This window comes from Erinaceus europaeus, chromosome 10, assembly GCF_950295315.1.
Source record: "Erinaceus europaeus chromosome 10, mEriEur2.1, whole genome shotgun sequence".
NCBI lineage: Eukaryota > Metazoa > Chordata > Mammalia > Eulipotyphla > Erinaceidae > Erinaceus > Erinaceus europaeus.
In genome coordinates this window covers 82,971,158-82,984,507 of record NC_080171.1, presented here as the reverse complement: position 1 = coordinate 82,984,507, position 13,350 = coordinate 82,971,158, and the positions used below count along the sequence as shown (strand labels likewise).

General features: G+C 44.3%; 1 protein-coding gene across 9 annotated transcripts in view; it reads left to right on the top strand.

The window, feature by feature from the left end:
- Positions 1–13,350, top strand: part of AKNA (AT-hook transcription factor) — a 66,727-nt gene that overhangs the window by 12,011 nt on the left and 41,366 nt on the right. For all 9 annotated transcript variants that reach the window (XM_060200027.1, XM_060200026.1, XM_060200030.1 and 6 more), the window contains exons 2-3: positions 7,078–7,447; positions 8,418–9,460. In XM_060200027.1, coding sequence (XP_060056010.1) covers positions 7,192–7,447; positions 8,418–9,460 — 1,299 coding nt within the window. In that variant the 5' untranslated portion in view covers positions 7,078–7,191. The remainder of the gene's footprint in view (positions 1–7,077; positions 7,448–8,417; positions 9,461–13,350) is intronic.

Here is a 13,350-nt window from a genome sequence, read left to right as displayed (position 1 = left end):
ACCATGAATCCACTGCTCTTGGAGGCCATTTTCCCCCCTTTTGTTGCCCTTCTTGTTGTAGCCTTGTTGTGGTTATTGTTATTGTTGATTTCATTTGTTGTTGGATAGGACAAAGAGAAACAGGAGGGGAAGACAGAGAAGGGAAGAGAAAGAGAGACAACTGCAGACCTTCTTCACCACCTGTGAAGCGACTCCTCTGCAGGTGGGGTGCCGGGAGCTCGAACCAGGATCCTTACTCCGGTCCTTGCGCTTTGCGCCATGTGCGCTTAACCTGCTGTACTACCACCCGACCCCTATGGTTTTCCTTCTTGAAGGGTTGGTTTCCCCAAGGCTGGCAGTGGCACCCCAGTCCCAGCACACACTCTCATCACCCCACCCCTCTCTACCTCACAGAACAGCCCTGATGCCTTAACAAAAGGCAGCTCCATCTCTGGCTGACACTTAAGGATCCCTGTCTGTAGCTCTCTGAGCAGGTTCTGTTCAGACTTCAGACCTCTCTGCTGTTTGTTCTACCTGCAGGGTCCTTCATCCTCCCCGCCAAATTCTTTTAAGGCCTAAGGCTTCCTCCTCCTCCCTTTTTAATATTTTGATTATTTATTGGATAGAGACAGAGAAACATCTGCCATACTGCTTGCAAAGTTTTCCTCCTACAGACGTGAACTGGGGGTTTGAACCTGGGTCTTTGCACATGGTAATATGTGTACCACCACCTGGCCCCTTAAGGCTTCCTGCTTCAACAACCTTTCTATAGTCAAATTATGGATTATTATCACTCCACATTTTGGAAGACTTACTTATTGTTGTATTAGTGAATGTGTGTGTGTGTGTTAGACAGAGACAGGGAGACAGAGAGGCAGAGAGAGTGAAAGAGATCATAGCTCTGAAGCTTCCTTCAGTGCAGTGGAGTCCAGGCTCAGACGTGGGTCACTCATATGGCAAAACAGCACACTACCCAGGTGAGCTATTTTACTGGCCCTGTTTTGTCGTGTGTTACACGTGGCAACCAGAAAAAAGAAATCATAGTTTTGTTATATGCTTTACATTAATTTGCACCCGTTTGCTGCTCAGCACAGTAAGCCTTTACTTAATGTTGTGAATTAGTTCTCAGAGACGGTCACATATACTGAAACCAGCTCCTGGAAGAACCTCAGCGGAGTTTTCTTTTTCTTACCCACAATCTGGTGCCACAGCATTGAACAAAGTCAGTGATGTTGTGTATGTCTTTCTCCCTGGGTAATGGGACTTCAGGGCAGAAGGTTTTTTTTTTTTTTTATTGTTGCAGTTATTGATGTCGTCCTTGTTGGATAGGACAGAGAGCTGGAGAGAGGAGGGGAAGACAGAGAGAGGGAGAGAGAGATAGACACCTGCAGATCTGCTTCACTGCTTGTGAAGCGACCTTCCTGCAGGTGGGAAGCTGGGGGCTCGAACTAGGATCCTTATGAAAGTCCTTGTGCTTTGTACCACCTGTGCTTAATCCACTGCGCTACCACCCAATTCCCCTGGGCAGGTTTTGTCCTTAGAAGTGTGAGTCAATTGGGAACCTCAAAGTTAACTCAGCCCAGTCCCTTTTCCACCACATTGTGCTCACAGGCTGGTCATCTCCTCTGGCCGCTAGAGTAGGTAGTCTTGTCTGCATTTTGCAGTGAGGAAAGCTTAAGCCCAGTAGTTCACTGTGACTAGTAGCAGCGCCAGACCTAAACCTGGTCTCCACATGCCTGGTCTACTTCTCTTCTTTTTCTTTTAAAGATTTGTGAAAGAGAGAGAAAAACCAGAGCACCATTCTGGCACATGCGATGGTGGGGATTGAACTTAGGACCTCATGCTTGAGGTCCAACGTGTTATCCACTGCACTACCTCCCAGGTCACTTTGTTTCTCATTCATGGCTTCCCTGTGAGTGTGTGTGTGCTCACCTCACTCAGGTTGGTTCTCGTAGGTGTTTGTTGACTGACTTGGTTGTTGACCCAGATCTCCATGGCACCGAGGCCAGTGCCATTTGTGGAAAACACAGCCTTGCTCAGGAAGATCTCATGGGTTTGGGGGCCTGGGGAGCTTGTGCAAAACTCCAGGCAGTGACCACAGCTGCCTCTGCTGGTCAGCTTCCTTGGTCACAGTGAGCTTTCTGTGATGCCTGAGTCATTTCAGGAAACAAGCTGTTCCTCTTTGTGCACCCAGACCCTCTGTGATTGGGCCTGCTTGGTGGAGAAAAAACCTTTTAAAAAGTCACAAAACCACACTTCTCCCTTGGCCTTTTGCTCAGAGCAGTTTCAGAAAAGGGGCGGGGGGGGGTGGGGTGGGGAGAAACAACTGCGTATAGTACCTCCTACACCTGTAGTATTTGCAGGAACAGGAAGGCCTAGTGAGTGTGAGATTTGAGTTTTGTCTGGGGGACTAGTTTAACATACATATTCCTGGGCCATGACTTTGATTCTGGGTTGACCTAGGAATCTGCATTCTCAGAGGAGTCTTAAGCACTCTCAAGCTAAAAACCAGCTCACAGGAATATGAGTAAAAATATAGCATACACACACCCTAAGGCTCCCCCTCCAGCCAGGAAACATGGTTAGAACTTCTTTCTTTAATTATTTTTGTGACTTAATAATGATTTATAAGATGATAAGATTTCAGGGGTTTAGTTTCAAATCTACCACCATAGTTCTAAGCCCTTTATAGTTCTCACAAAGTCTGAGAGATAGCTTGCTTACAGTTTTGCAAGTTTTTCAATCATTTATATTCCACATATGAACAAACCGTCTAGTTGCCTTTCACTTTATGACTTACTTCACTGCGCATAATCACCTCCAATTCTATTCATTTTTGTCCTAGAGGACACAATCTCATCCTTTTTTTAAATTTCAGAGTAGTATGGCATGGAATATATGCTCCATAATTTCTTTATTTTTATTTTCTTGCCACAAAGCTTTTATCACTGGGGTTCAGTGCCTGCACTATGAATGCACCACTCCTGGTGGCCTTCTTTCCTTCCTTCCTTTTTTTTTTTTGGGGGGGGGTGTCATGGTTTATAGTTGACAGTAAAATACAGTAGTTGGTACATGTGTAACATTTCTCAGTTTTCCACATAACACTCTAACCACCCACCTAGGTAGGTCCTTTTCCACCATCATGTTCCAGACTCCTTTACCTTGGTGCAATACACCATCTATCTATCTCTCTTCCTTCCTTCCTTCCTTTCTTTCTTTCTTTTAATATTTGTTTATTTATTTTCCCTTTTGTTGCCCTTGCTTATCATTGTTCTTGTAGTTATTGTTGTTTTATTGTTGTTGTCGTTGTTGGATAGGATAGAGAGAAATGGAGAGAGGAGGGGAAGACAGAGTGGGGAGAGAAAGACAGACACCTGCAGACCTGCTTCACTGCCTGTGAAGCAACGCCCCTGCAGATGGGGACCCAGGGGCTCGAACTGGGATCCTTATGCCAGTCCTTGTGTTTTGCGCCACATGCACTTAACCTGCTACGCCACCGCCCAACTCCCCTTTTTCTTTTTTTTTTTAATTTTTTTAATTTTTATTTTTTTGAGAGAGAGAGATACAGAGACACACACACAGAAACACCAGAGCACTGCTCAGCTCTGGCTTATGGTGGTGCGGGGGACTGAACCTGAGACTTAGGAGCCTCAGGCATGAGAGTCTGTTTGCATAACCATTATGCTGTCTCTCCCGCCCCGACTCCCCTTTCTTTCTTTCTTTCTTTCTTTCTTTCTTTCTTTCTTTCTTTCTTTCTTTTTATAGAGACAGAGTAATTGAGGGGGAAAGAGAGACAGAGAGGTTGACCTGCAGCACTGCTTCACCACTCATTGTACTTTCTCACTCCACATGTGAGATCAGGAGCTTGAATCCAAGTCCTTACACACTGTAATATGTGCACTTTTATCAGTTATGCTACCACCCACTCCCCAACTTCTTGATCTTTTTAAAAGATTCTTCTTGCATCTTTAGAAAAATATATTTCTGACATATATCTTCTAACATATATAATGATTTGGCATGAGGATGCTTGTATACAAGTTTGAAGGAATTTATTATTTGATGTACATGCAAGTATATTTTTCCAATGAGATATGTGATTAAAAAAAATAGATAGCACTTGACCCAGACTGATAGTACCAAATTAAAACAGCAGGATGATTTTGGTTAAGTCACAATTTAGTTTTCTCATCTGAAAGAGTTTTGCTATGAGCTGTTCCCCTGTCCGGGCTGAGTGAAAAATGGAAGACATGTAGGCAAAAGCTTTGGGCCCAGGCTTCAGAGGAGGCACAGTGTGTGGTAAGGGGCAGGGGGAGGCTCCCAGTAATTTGGAGGAATTTTGGGGGAACAGAGAGAAAGACTTGGGGGTCATAGTGCAGCCCCCAAGTCCCTGTCCAAGAAGCAGGGGCTACAGCAAGAAGAGGAGAATGTTCTTCCTGTCCCCATCCCAGCCCCTGAGAAACCAGCCTTTCTGTGGTTATTCTGTTCCCTGGGGAACTTTCTATCTAGAAATAGTTGCCTGCTGACTTTTCTCAGCAAATCAAGACCCTGACAGAGATCCAAGTGCTCATGTGGCTGCAAGGACAAACACAGTGTTGTCTGTATCAGGACACTTGGAGTTATATTCCACTATCTCCAATCTATGGAACAAAGAGCCAGATATGGGATGTGGAGAACTTTCACCCCATCCTGCTCCTGTCACATGTGCTTCCCCTACTACCATGGGCAGCCAGAGAGAAACCCCCAGTTCCAGAATGTTGTGGGGAGAGGTGGGGGAGTCATCTACTAGCCCTCCTTGCTGCACCCTTTGATGTGAAAGCACCCAGCCCCTGCCCACAACACCAAAGGCCTTGAAAGTCTGTTTCCATGTTGCCCTCCTGTCTGCATGCCTGGTACCTTTACCTGGAGTACTCTAGGTGTATTCATTTTGATGAGCCAGGGCCTTGCTCTGGCTGCCTTTTTCAGTCAGATAGAGACAAGGAGAGGTGTGTGTGTGTGTGTGTGTGTGTGTGTGTGTGTGTGTGTGTGTGTGTGTGTGTGTATGGGTGGGTGGGTGGAACCACAACAGAGGAACTTCTTCCATGCCATAACACCACCCTTATAGTTCCTGGGAATGAAACATAGGTCACATACATGGCACCCTACCCCTTAGAGTTATCTCTCTTAACCCATTTCTTTCTTTTTAAAAATATTTATTTAGTTATTCCCTTTTGTTGCCCTTGTTGTTTTATTGTTGTAGTTATTATTGTTGTTGTTGTTGATGTCATTGTTGTTGGATAGGATAGAGAGAAATGGAGAGATGAGGGGAAGACAGAGAAGGGGAGAGAAAGATAGACACCAGCAGAATTGCTTCACCGTTTGTGAAGTGACTCCCCTGCAGATGGGGAGCCAGGGGTTCGAACTGGGATCCTTACGCTGGTCTTTGTGCTTTGCACTACCTGCGCTTAACCCACTGCACTACTGCCTGACTCCCCATTTCTTTCTTTCTAATTGAGGGTGGGTGTGTGGGCTTGGCAGTGGCGCACCTACTTAAGTGCACATAGTTCAAAGCATAAGGACCTGTGCAAGAATCTGGGGTTTGAGCCCCCAGCTCCCACCTGCAAGGGGGGACAGTTCAAAAGCAATTAAGCAGATCTGCAGGTGTTTCTCTTTTTCTCTCCCTCTCTATCTCCTCTTCTTCTCTCAGTTTCTCTGTCTTATCCAATCAAATAAAAAAATGAAAAAAAATGTGCACCAGGAGCAATGGATTCATAGTATGGACACCAAGCCCCAGCGATAACCCTGGAGGCAGAGAGAGAGAGGGACCGAGAGAGAGAGGTGCGTACCACTCTACCATTTCACTATTTTATGTGCTGCTGTGGAATCAGACTCAAGGCCTCATACATGAAAGACTGTTGAGCCATCTCCCTGGCCCAACCCTTACCTCCTTTTCATTGGGGTGAGAGTCATAACATAACATTAACCCTTTTAAACTGAACAATTTGATGGCATTTAGCATACTTATTATATTCAGCAACTACTACCTTGATTGAGATCCAAAACATTCACCTGTGCCCTTGGAGCACTCACTCCTCACCCCCTGGGCCCCAGCCCTTGTTGCCCCCTAATCGTCTGTGTGTATTCACTAATTTTGAACATGTGGGATCTTACTATTTGCATTTTGTTTTCTTTCACTTACTATGATGTTTTTGAGACTCACCCTTATTTTTAATGTATGCCAGTGGTTGACTACTGCAGTGTACCTGTCTGCCACAAATCACTTCACCCCCTATGTACCATTCATCCTCAATGTATATTTGAGCTGTGGTGAGTAACATGGTTATGAATGTGCATGCACATTTATTCAAGTCCCTGGCTCCAGTTCTTCTGGGTAGTAGAATGTTCTTCTCACTACCTACCCATTCCTAATCTAAACTCTTACATGAAGAAGGTTGGGAAAGTACCCAGAAGAAGTGGCTTCTAAAGGGGGGCATGCTGATTTCAGGACCGACACTGTACCCCTGTGCTCATGATTCCCCATCACTTAGCATCTTCATTGATATTTGTTCAGCTACATGCCTGCTACCTCCTGGACTCCCCCTGCTCCAGTTGGTACATACAGAGCTTGGCACAGGCTATCAGCTGCTCACACATTGCTGCCTGCTAGCTCCTTACCTTGTGTCTCAGGGAAATTTTTGAGGGAGAGAGAATCATCTCCCATTTTACTGATGAGGAGTATGGAGGTTGGATGACATATCCAAGGTCACTCAGCTTCCAGGGGATGGAACTAGGAAGTGGACTGTGTCTGTTGAGTCCAGACCTCCTGCTGGTAACTTCTCTTTGGAAGAAAAGATGAGGTGTGAGGCCCAAGAGAGAGCTTACAAGTAGGAACATGCCCAGGTTTGAGTCTCAGCACCACATGAGAAATGTTATGGCACTAGAGAATGCTCCAGTGCTTGGTCCATCCCCAACCCCAATAAAAAATCAGTTCAGAGCAATGAAATTGCACATGTATGAAGAAGTCCTCCAACCCTGCCCCCAAACAACAAAAGATTAGGGGGAAAAAAGGAAAGGAGGGATGTGAGGACTAATGCTGTCCCTTGACTGTATTTCCATCAGGCCATAGCAGGATGACTGGAGCTGAAAGGAGTGTACCGTGACTTTGTACCCACAGCTGCCACGGCAGCATCTCCTGGAGATGAAGCGGCCCAGGTGAAGCCCAGGCCAGGCCTGATGGCCAGCTCAGGCACAGATGCCCACTGGGCTGAGTCAGGCCTGGGCCAGGGGCCACGGCGGCGGCGCTGGGCCTGGGTAGACGAGGAGCAGGATGCTGATGAGAATGATACCTGGGCAGAAGACAGGCCCCTTCCTGGTGCCTCCAGCCCCGAGCTGCTAGAGGACTTCCGCCTGGCCCAGCAGCGCCTGCAGCCACAGGGCTGGGGCCCAGACCCTCCAGCAGGAGACCAGTCCGAAGAGTCTGTGGAGGAGGGTGAGATGGACACACCCTAACCCAACAGTGTCACCCCAGAATCCCTCCTTCTGGCAGCTAGTTGGGGTAGGGGGGTGAATTTTAGAATTTTTTTTAACTACTTTTTTCCACACCTGTGTCCGTATATGTATATATAAACAAATGTAATGTGAATATAGAGCAGTATTCTACAAAATACACTATAATTTGGTAGAAGTGAACATTTTCTCAACTCATTAGTCATTCATCCACAAGGAAGGCTTTCCTGATGCCTACATAAGAACTCCATGGCAAGGATAAGTTGTTGCATGTTGAAGTGGTTTCCATTTTTTGCTATTACAGAGCCAACTGCCATTAATACATTCTTACACACCTGGCTGATAACCACCCTAGTCATTTAAATTGTTTGATCAAGTGGCTATGACAAATTTTGAGGTATTTTTTTTTAAAGTCCTAGTTAGAAGTGAGAATGGTAGCATCCCTTGTTTTATATAATAACTGTGCTGTCTTTGCACTGAAGCTAACTTAAATCCCTCCTCTTAGAAAGCTTTGCAACTTTCTAAGTTCTGATTTCTCCACCTGTGAAATGGGAGTACACCACTTAGGACAATGAGTGCTTGATACATGATGCCTAGTGTACCCAGAATGTGACTGAACACTCGGGATCCTGTGACTCAGGTGGCCCACTGAGGACACCATTCAGCTGATAGTAAATTGTACCATGGTCCAGAGTTTCTCCTGGCAAGTTTGCTTAAAGCAGGGTTTGCACACAGCTAGCTTCTCTGGAGCAGTGGAGTGCCCTCCTGGGAGTGGTGACTGATGACTGGCATGCATAGGGTGAAAGAGCAGAGGTATCTCTTACTGAGGTTACATGATAATGCCTATGGTGACTTGACAGCTACTCCTGTGGCTTGAAAGAGAGAGATGGAATGAGAGAAAGAGTTTGGAATAAGTATGTGTATGTTAAGTATTGAACTGTCTGTCTTTCCAGAGTTTGAAGCAGAGGAAGAGGATAGCCCAGAGAGTTCCAGCTTGCCTCTCAACTGGCTGCCACAGAGTCTTTGCCCAGATGTGACTGAGGTGGAGCCAGATGAAGCCCTTGGAGTTCCTGAGGTTGAAGAAACTGAAGAGAGCTCTCCACAGTTGGACTGTAAGACCAGCCTCAATGTGGGAACCAAAGACACCAGTCCTGTGGCCCTGGAGTGGGATCATCCCTTGGACAGGCTGGCTTCTGATAAACAGACTGGTGGAGACAAACTTCAAGAATGTTCTGAGGTGAACCCAACTGTTGACCTCAGCTCTGCAAGGTCCTGGGGTAGTGGTACCATGAGCCTTGACTCTACCTGGGAAGAAGAGAACCATGGCCCTCAATCTACTGCCCCAGCAGAAGCTTTATCACCAAGTCCCAGCCAACAGATCCTAAACTTGGACAATAGAACTAGAGGCAACGTTGCTCTGACAACCCCCACAGAATTCCAGGACTCCTCAACACTTGAAGCCCAGAGCCTCCAGAGCCCTAAAGATAGATGGAGGAGAGAAGTCACCAACAGACTTTCTTTCCCTCAGCCCAGGGGCCAAGCCTGGAGGCAGAATCAGACATCACCTAAGCTGCTCCCTTCCCGTTTCACTGTCTCCCTCAGCACCCCCAGTCCTTCTCCCAGGCCAGTGCGTAAGGACACACTGCCAGCAAGGGAGGTAACCACTGTGACTGGCCACTCATCTTCTGATACTGCCAAGTATGGCCAGGGACGCTTGAACCACCCACTTCCTGACTTATCCAAGGTGGGGCCCCGGGTGAGGTTCCCCAAAAATGAGAGCTACCATCCCCCCAAATCCAGGAGCCACAGCAAACTGCCTCAGGACTCTGCCAGGCCACTAATCTTCAAGTCGCCTGCAGAGATTGTACGAGAGGTACTACTGAGCAGTGGAGAAGGCTGCCTGGGAAAGGAAATGCCTTCTACCCACCCCATAACCAGGGTACCTCAAGAATTTCAGACACCTGAACAAGCCACCAAATTGGTCCATCAGCTCCAGGTAAGTGAAACTCATTTCTTTTACTTCACTGCCACCAGTGTTATCACTGGGGCTCTGTGTGTGCATGACTCCACTATTACTGGCAGACATGGCTTTTTTTTTTTTTTTTTTTGATAGTGGGCAAGAAAGAGAGAGATAAAGGGAGAGTGACTTCAGAACTCTACCCTACTAGGAAAAGAAAGAAACAGGCTGGGAGTGTGGATCGACCTGCCAATAACCATGTCCAGCAGAGAAGCAGTTACAGAAGCCAGAACTCCTTCCTTCTGTACCCCAAACATAATTTTGATCCATACTCCCAGAGGGGGAAACATTAGGGGAAGGTAACCAGAGGACTCTGAACTCCAGTTCTACTGGGACTTGGATATTTTGGGACGATGAACCTTTCTTTTTGCGCCATCACTGAGAGGGAAGAGATTCTGGATAACACTTGAGAAAGTTGGACACTATTTCTCTTATCTGAGAGGGAAGAGAAGGAAGGACAACTATGGGATGATTTCACTCATAAGTAGAATATAGAGAATTGAAACACATGAATTTGAAAAAAAAATGTATACATATGTATATAGTTTTATTAGTGATTTCCAAAATTACAGAATAAAGGGTACAATTCCACACAGTTCCCACCACTAGAGTTCTGTGCCCCCATTCCCTCCATTGGAAACTGTAGTGATGGGGACTTCTGGAAGGCTTGGCTATGAACTAACAACAAACAACAAAGCCTTCTCCCAAAACAATAAATATTAACAGTCCGCAAGCCTCACTAAAGTGCAGCTTGTATATCTGGAGACATTGAGGCCTCAGGTGGGTGCTGGTATGTGTGGACAGGGTGAGAGGGGGCACAGTATTGAATGAAGCCAAACATGTGGAGGTTGGGAGCTCTGGCAATAAACACCATTTTGCCTCCAACAATAGCAGTCAAGGCTGCACAGGGTGCTAACTGTGAAAGAGGGTAACCTCTGAGCTTTGGCCCATGGACTCAGAGGTGAAAATCTGCTGAGCTGGTGGCGTATTGTCCTTCAGATATGAGGGAGAAATAAAGGTATTTTCAGATATTGAAAAGCTAAAGGAATTTGCCACCATCAACCCCATCTTTCAGCAGGAACTGCTGAAAGGAGTCCCATGGGAAAAGAAGAAACATGTTCTAAGTGAGGTGAACAGCAATAGAATAGAACTAAGAACATAACAGAAATAAGAATGAACAACAAAATAAGGAAGGGGAGGAAATAAATGGACAGAACAGTAATATCAATTACTAGTTAGTCCAAGACTTAAAAAGTCTTTTAAAAATATAATGTATTAGTTATTACACATAGAGTAGCCGCAATACAAAACAAGGAACAGAGAGCAACAGAAAGTATAAACAAAATTAGTGAGGAAATCAGCATTAAATCACACTCATACAAAATGACAGAGAGACTGAGTGGTGGCGAACCAGGTTAAGCACACATAGTACAAAGTTCAGGGACCAGCTCAAGAATCCCAGTTTGAGCCACCAGCTCCCCACCTGCAAGAGGGTCACTTCATAAGCAGTGGAGCAGGTTTGCAGGTGTCTATCTCTCTCTCCCTCTCTCTGTCTTTCCCTCCCCTCTCAATCTCTTTCTGTCTTATCAAAAAAAAAAAATGACAGAAGCAAGTGGGAAAAGAATCAATAACCTAAAACAACCTTAGAACAAAAACCAGGATGGATGTAAGTTAACCATATATATCAATAATCATCCTAAACATGAATGACCTAAATTCACCTGTCAAAAGACACAGAGCAACTGGATGGATTAAAGAATAAGATCCATTTATTATATGTCTTCAGGAAACACACATTCAAAGAAAAGATAAACAGAGACCTAATGTAAGAGGGTTATTTCCTTGTCTTTGGGTTTTTAATAGTTATATGTCTTGGTGTTGGTCTTTTTCTATTTAGGTACCTGGGTGTTCTCAAGGGCAAGAACAGCACTTCTGATCTCAGATAAATTACACTTTTAGGTAATTAAGTAGAGACAGAGAGGGGTACTACATAATGGTCAAAGGATCAATCCAACAAGAAGACATAACCATTATAAATATATATGCTCCAAATTTAAGTGTACCCAAATATATAAAACAATGATTCACTGAATATAGGGAAGATATTGACAGTAGCATAATGATAGTAGGAGATCTTAACATACCATTTAAGAGATCAGTCATCTGGACAAAAAAATCAACAGGGAAATAGAAGTTTTAAATGAAACCATAGACTAAATGGACCTAACATATATACAGAACTTTCCATCCCAAAAGAAATGCATACACATTCTTCTCAAGTACACATCACAAGGATTGACCATTTGCTGGGTCACAAATATAGCCTAAAGAAATATGCAGATGTTAAAATCATAAAATGCATCTTCTCAAACTATGATGGTGTGATGCTAGAAATCAACCACAAAAAGAAAAGAAACTCCCCTATAGTCTGGAGACTAAACAACATGCTTTTGAGTCACTGAGGAAATCAAAAAAGAAATTAAGAATTTCCTCGCTATCAATAAAAATGAAGAAACCAGTTATCAGACCCTATGGGACACAGCAGAAGCTGTCTTGAGAGGGAAATTTATAGTAACACAGGCCCACATGAACAAAGAGAAGAAATTACTAATAAAATCATCTAACAACTCAAATGAACCAACTAAAAACAGAGCAACAAAGAGATCCAGTGGTTAGCAGGAGACGGGAAATAGTTAAAATCAGAGCAGAAATCAATGAAATAGAAAACAAGAAAGCCATCATGAAGATTAATGAAACCAAGAGCCAGTTCTTTGAAAGTATAAATAAAATAGATAAACCAATAGCTACAATCATTAAGAGAAAAGGTAAGAAAGCTTTGGTAAAATCACTCAGAAATTAAAGAGGAGCTATTACAACAAATGAGGCAGAGATAAAAAGATCATGCAAGATTATTATGGACATCTGTATGGAAATAAATACAACAACTTAGAAGAAATGTCACATTCTTAGAGTCATACCAACTGCCAACCTTGACACAAAGGAAGTAGATAAATTTAGCAGGCCAATCACTAGTAAAGATATGTGTGTGTGTGTGTGTGTGTGTGTGTGTGTGTGTGTGTAGGGAGAGAGAAGGAGGGAGGGGGAGGGAGAGAGGGAGGGAGAAATGGTGGGGGGGGGATGAGAGAGAGTGAGAGGGAGAGGGAGGGAGAGCAGGTACGCATGCCCATATCTTAACCTTGGGAGAACCATGGTGGTTACTGTTGTTGGGGGGGGGGGGTCACTGAACTTTGGTGGTGGGAATGGGAGTGCAATTATACTACTGTTATCTTATAATAATCTTATAATTTCTCTCTGTCCAGTCCAAAAAAAAAAAAATGGAAAAAGTGGCCACAGGATCATTGGATTCATAGTGCAGGCACCAAGCCCCAGGGATAACCCTGGAGGCAAAAATAAATAAGTAAACAAATAAATATATAAATAAAAACTTAACGAGGAGAGAAAATAGTATAATGGACCTTTCATCTAGTTTTTACTCTTGTGTCCATGACCTAGTTCCCTGTAATCCTTTTCCATCTATGTCCTCACTTTTTCTTTCATCACCTTATGAGACTCTTTTTTTTTTTTTTTTTTTTTTACATTTATAGCATTTAATGAACCTTCCTGTGTGGTTTCCAGCCACCAGGACACAGGCTCCTCCAACACCTTTAATCTTATCCTCAATTCTTCTACTGAAGAATGTGGCCTTCACAATGACAGGCTGCTTTGGGAGACTATTTCAAAGAAATTTTCAGGCATGAAATCATTTGGTGCTTCCATTGCTTTTTGTTTCTCTTATTTTATAAAACAGAAAGAAACTGGGGTTGGTGGAGAGAAAGAGATACACCTGCAGCACTGCTTCAACACTTGTG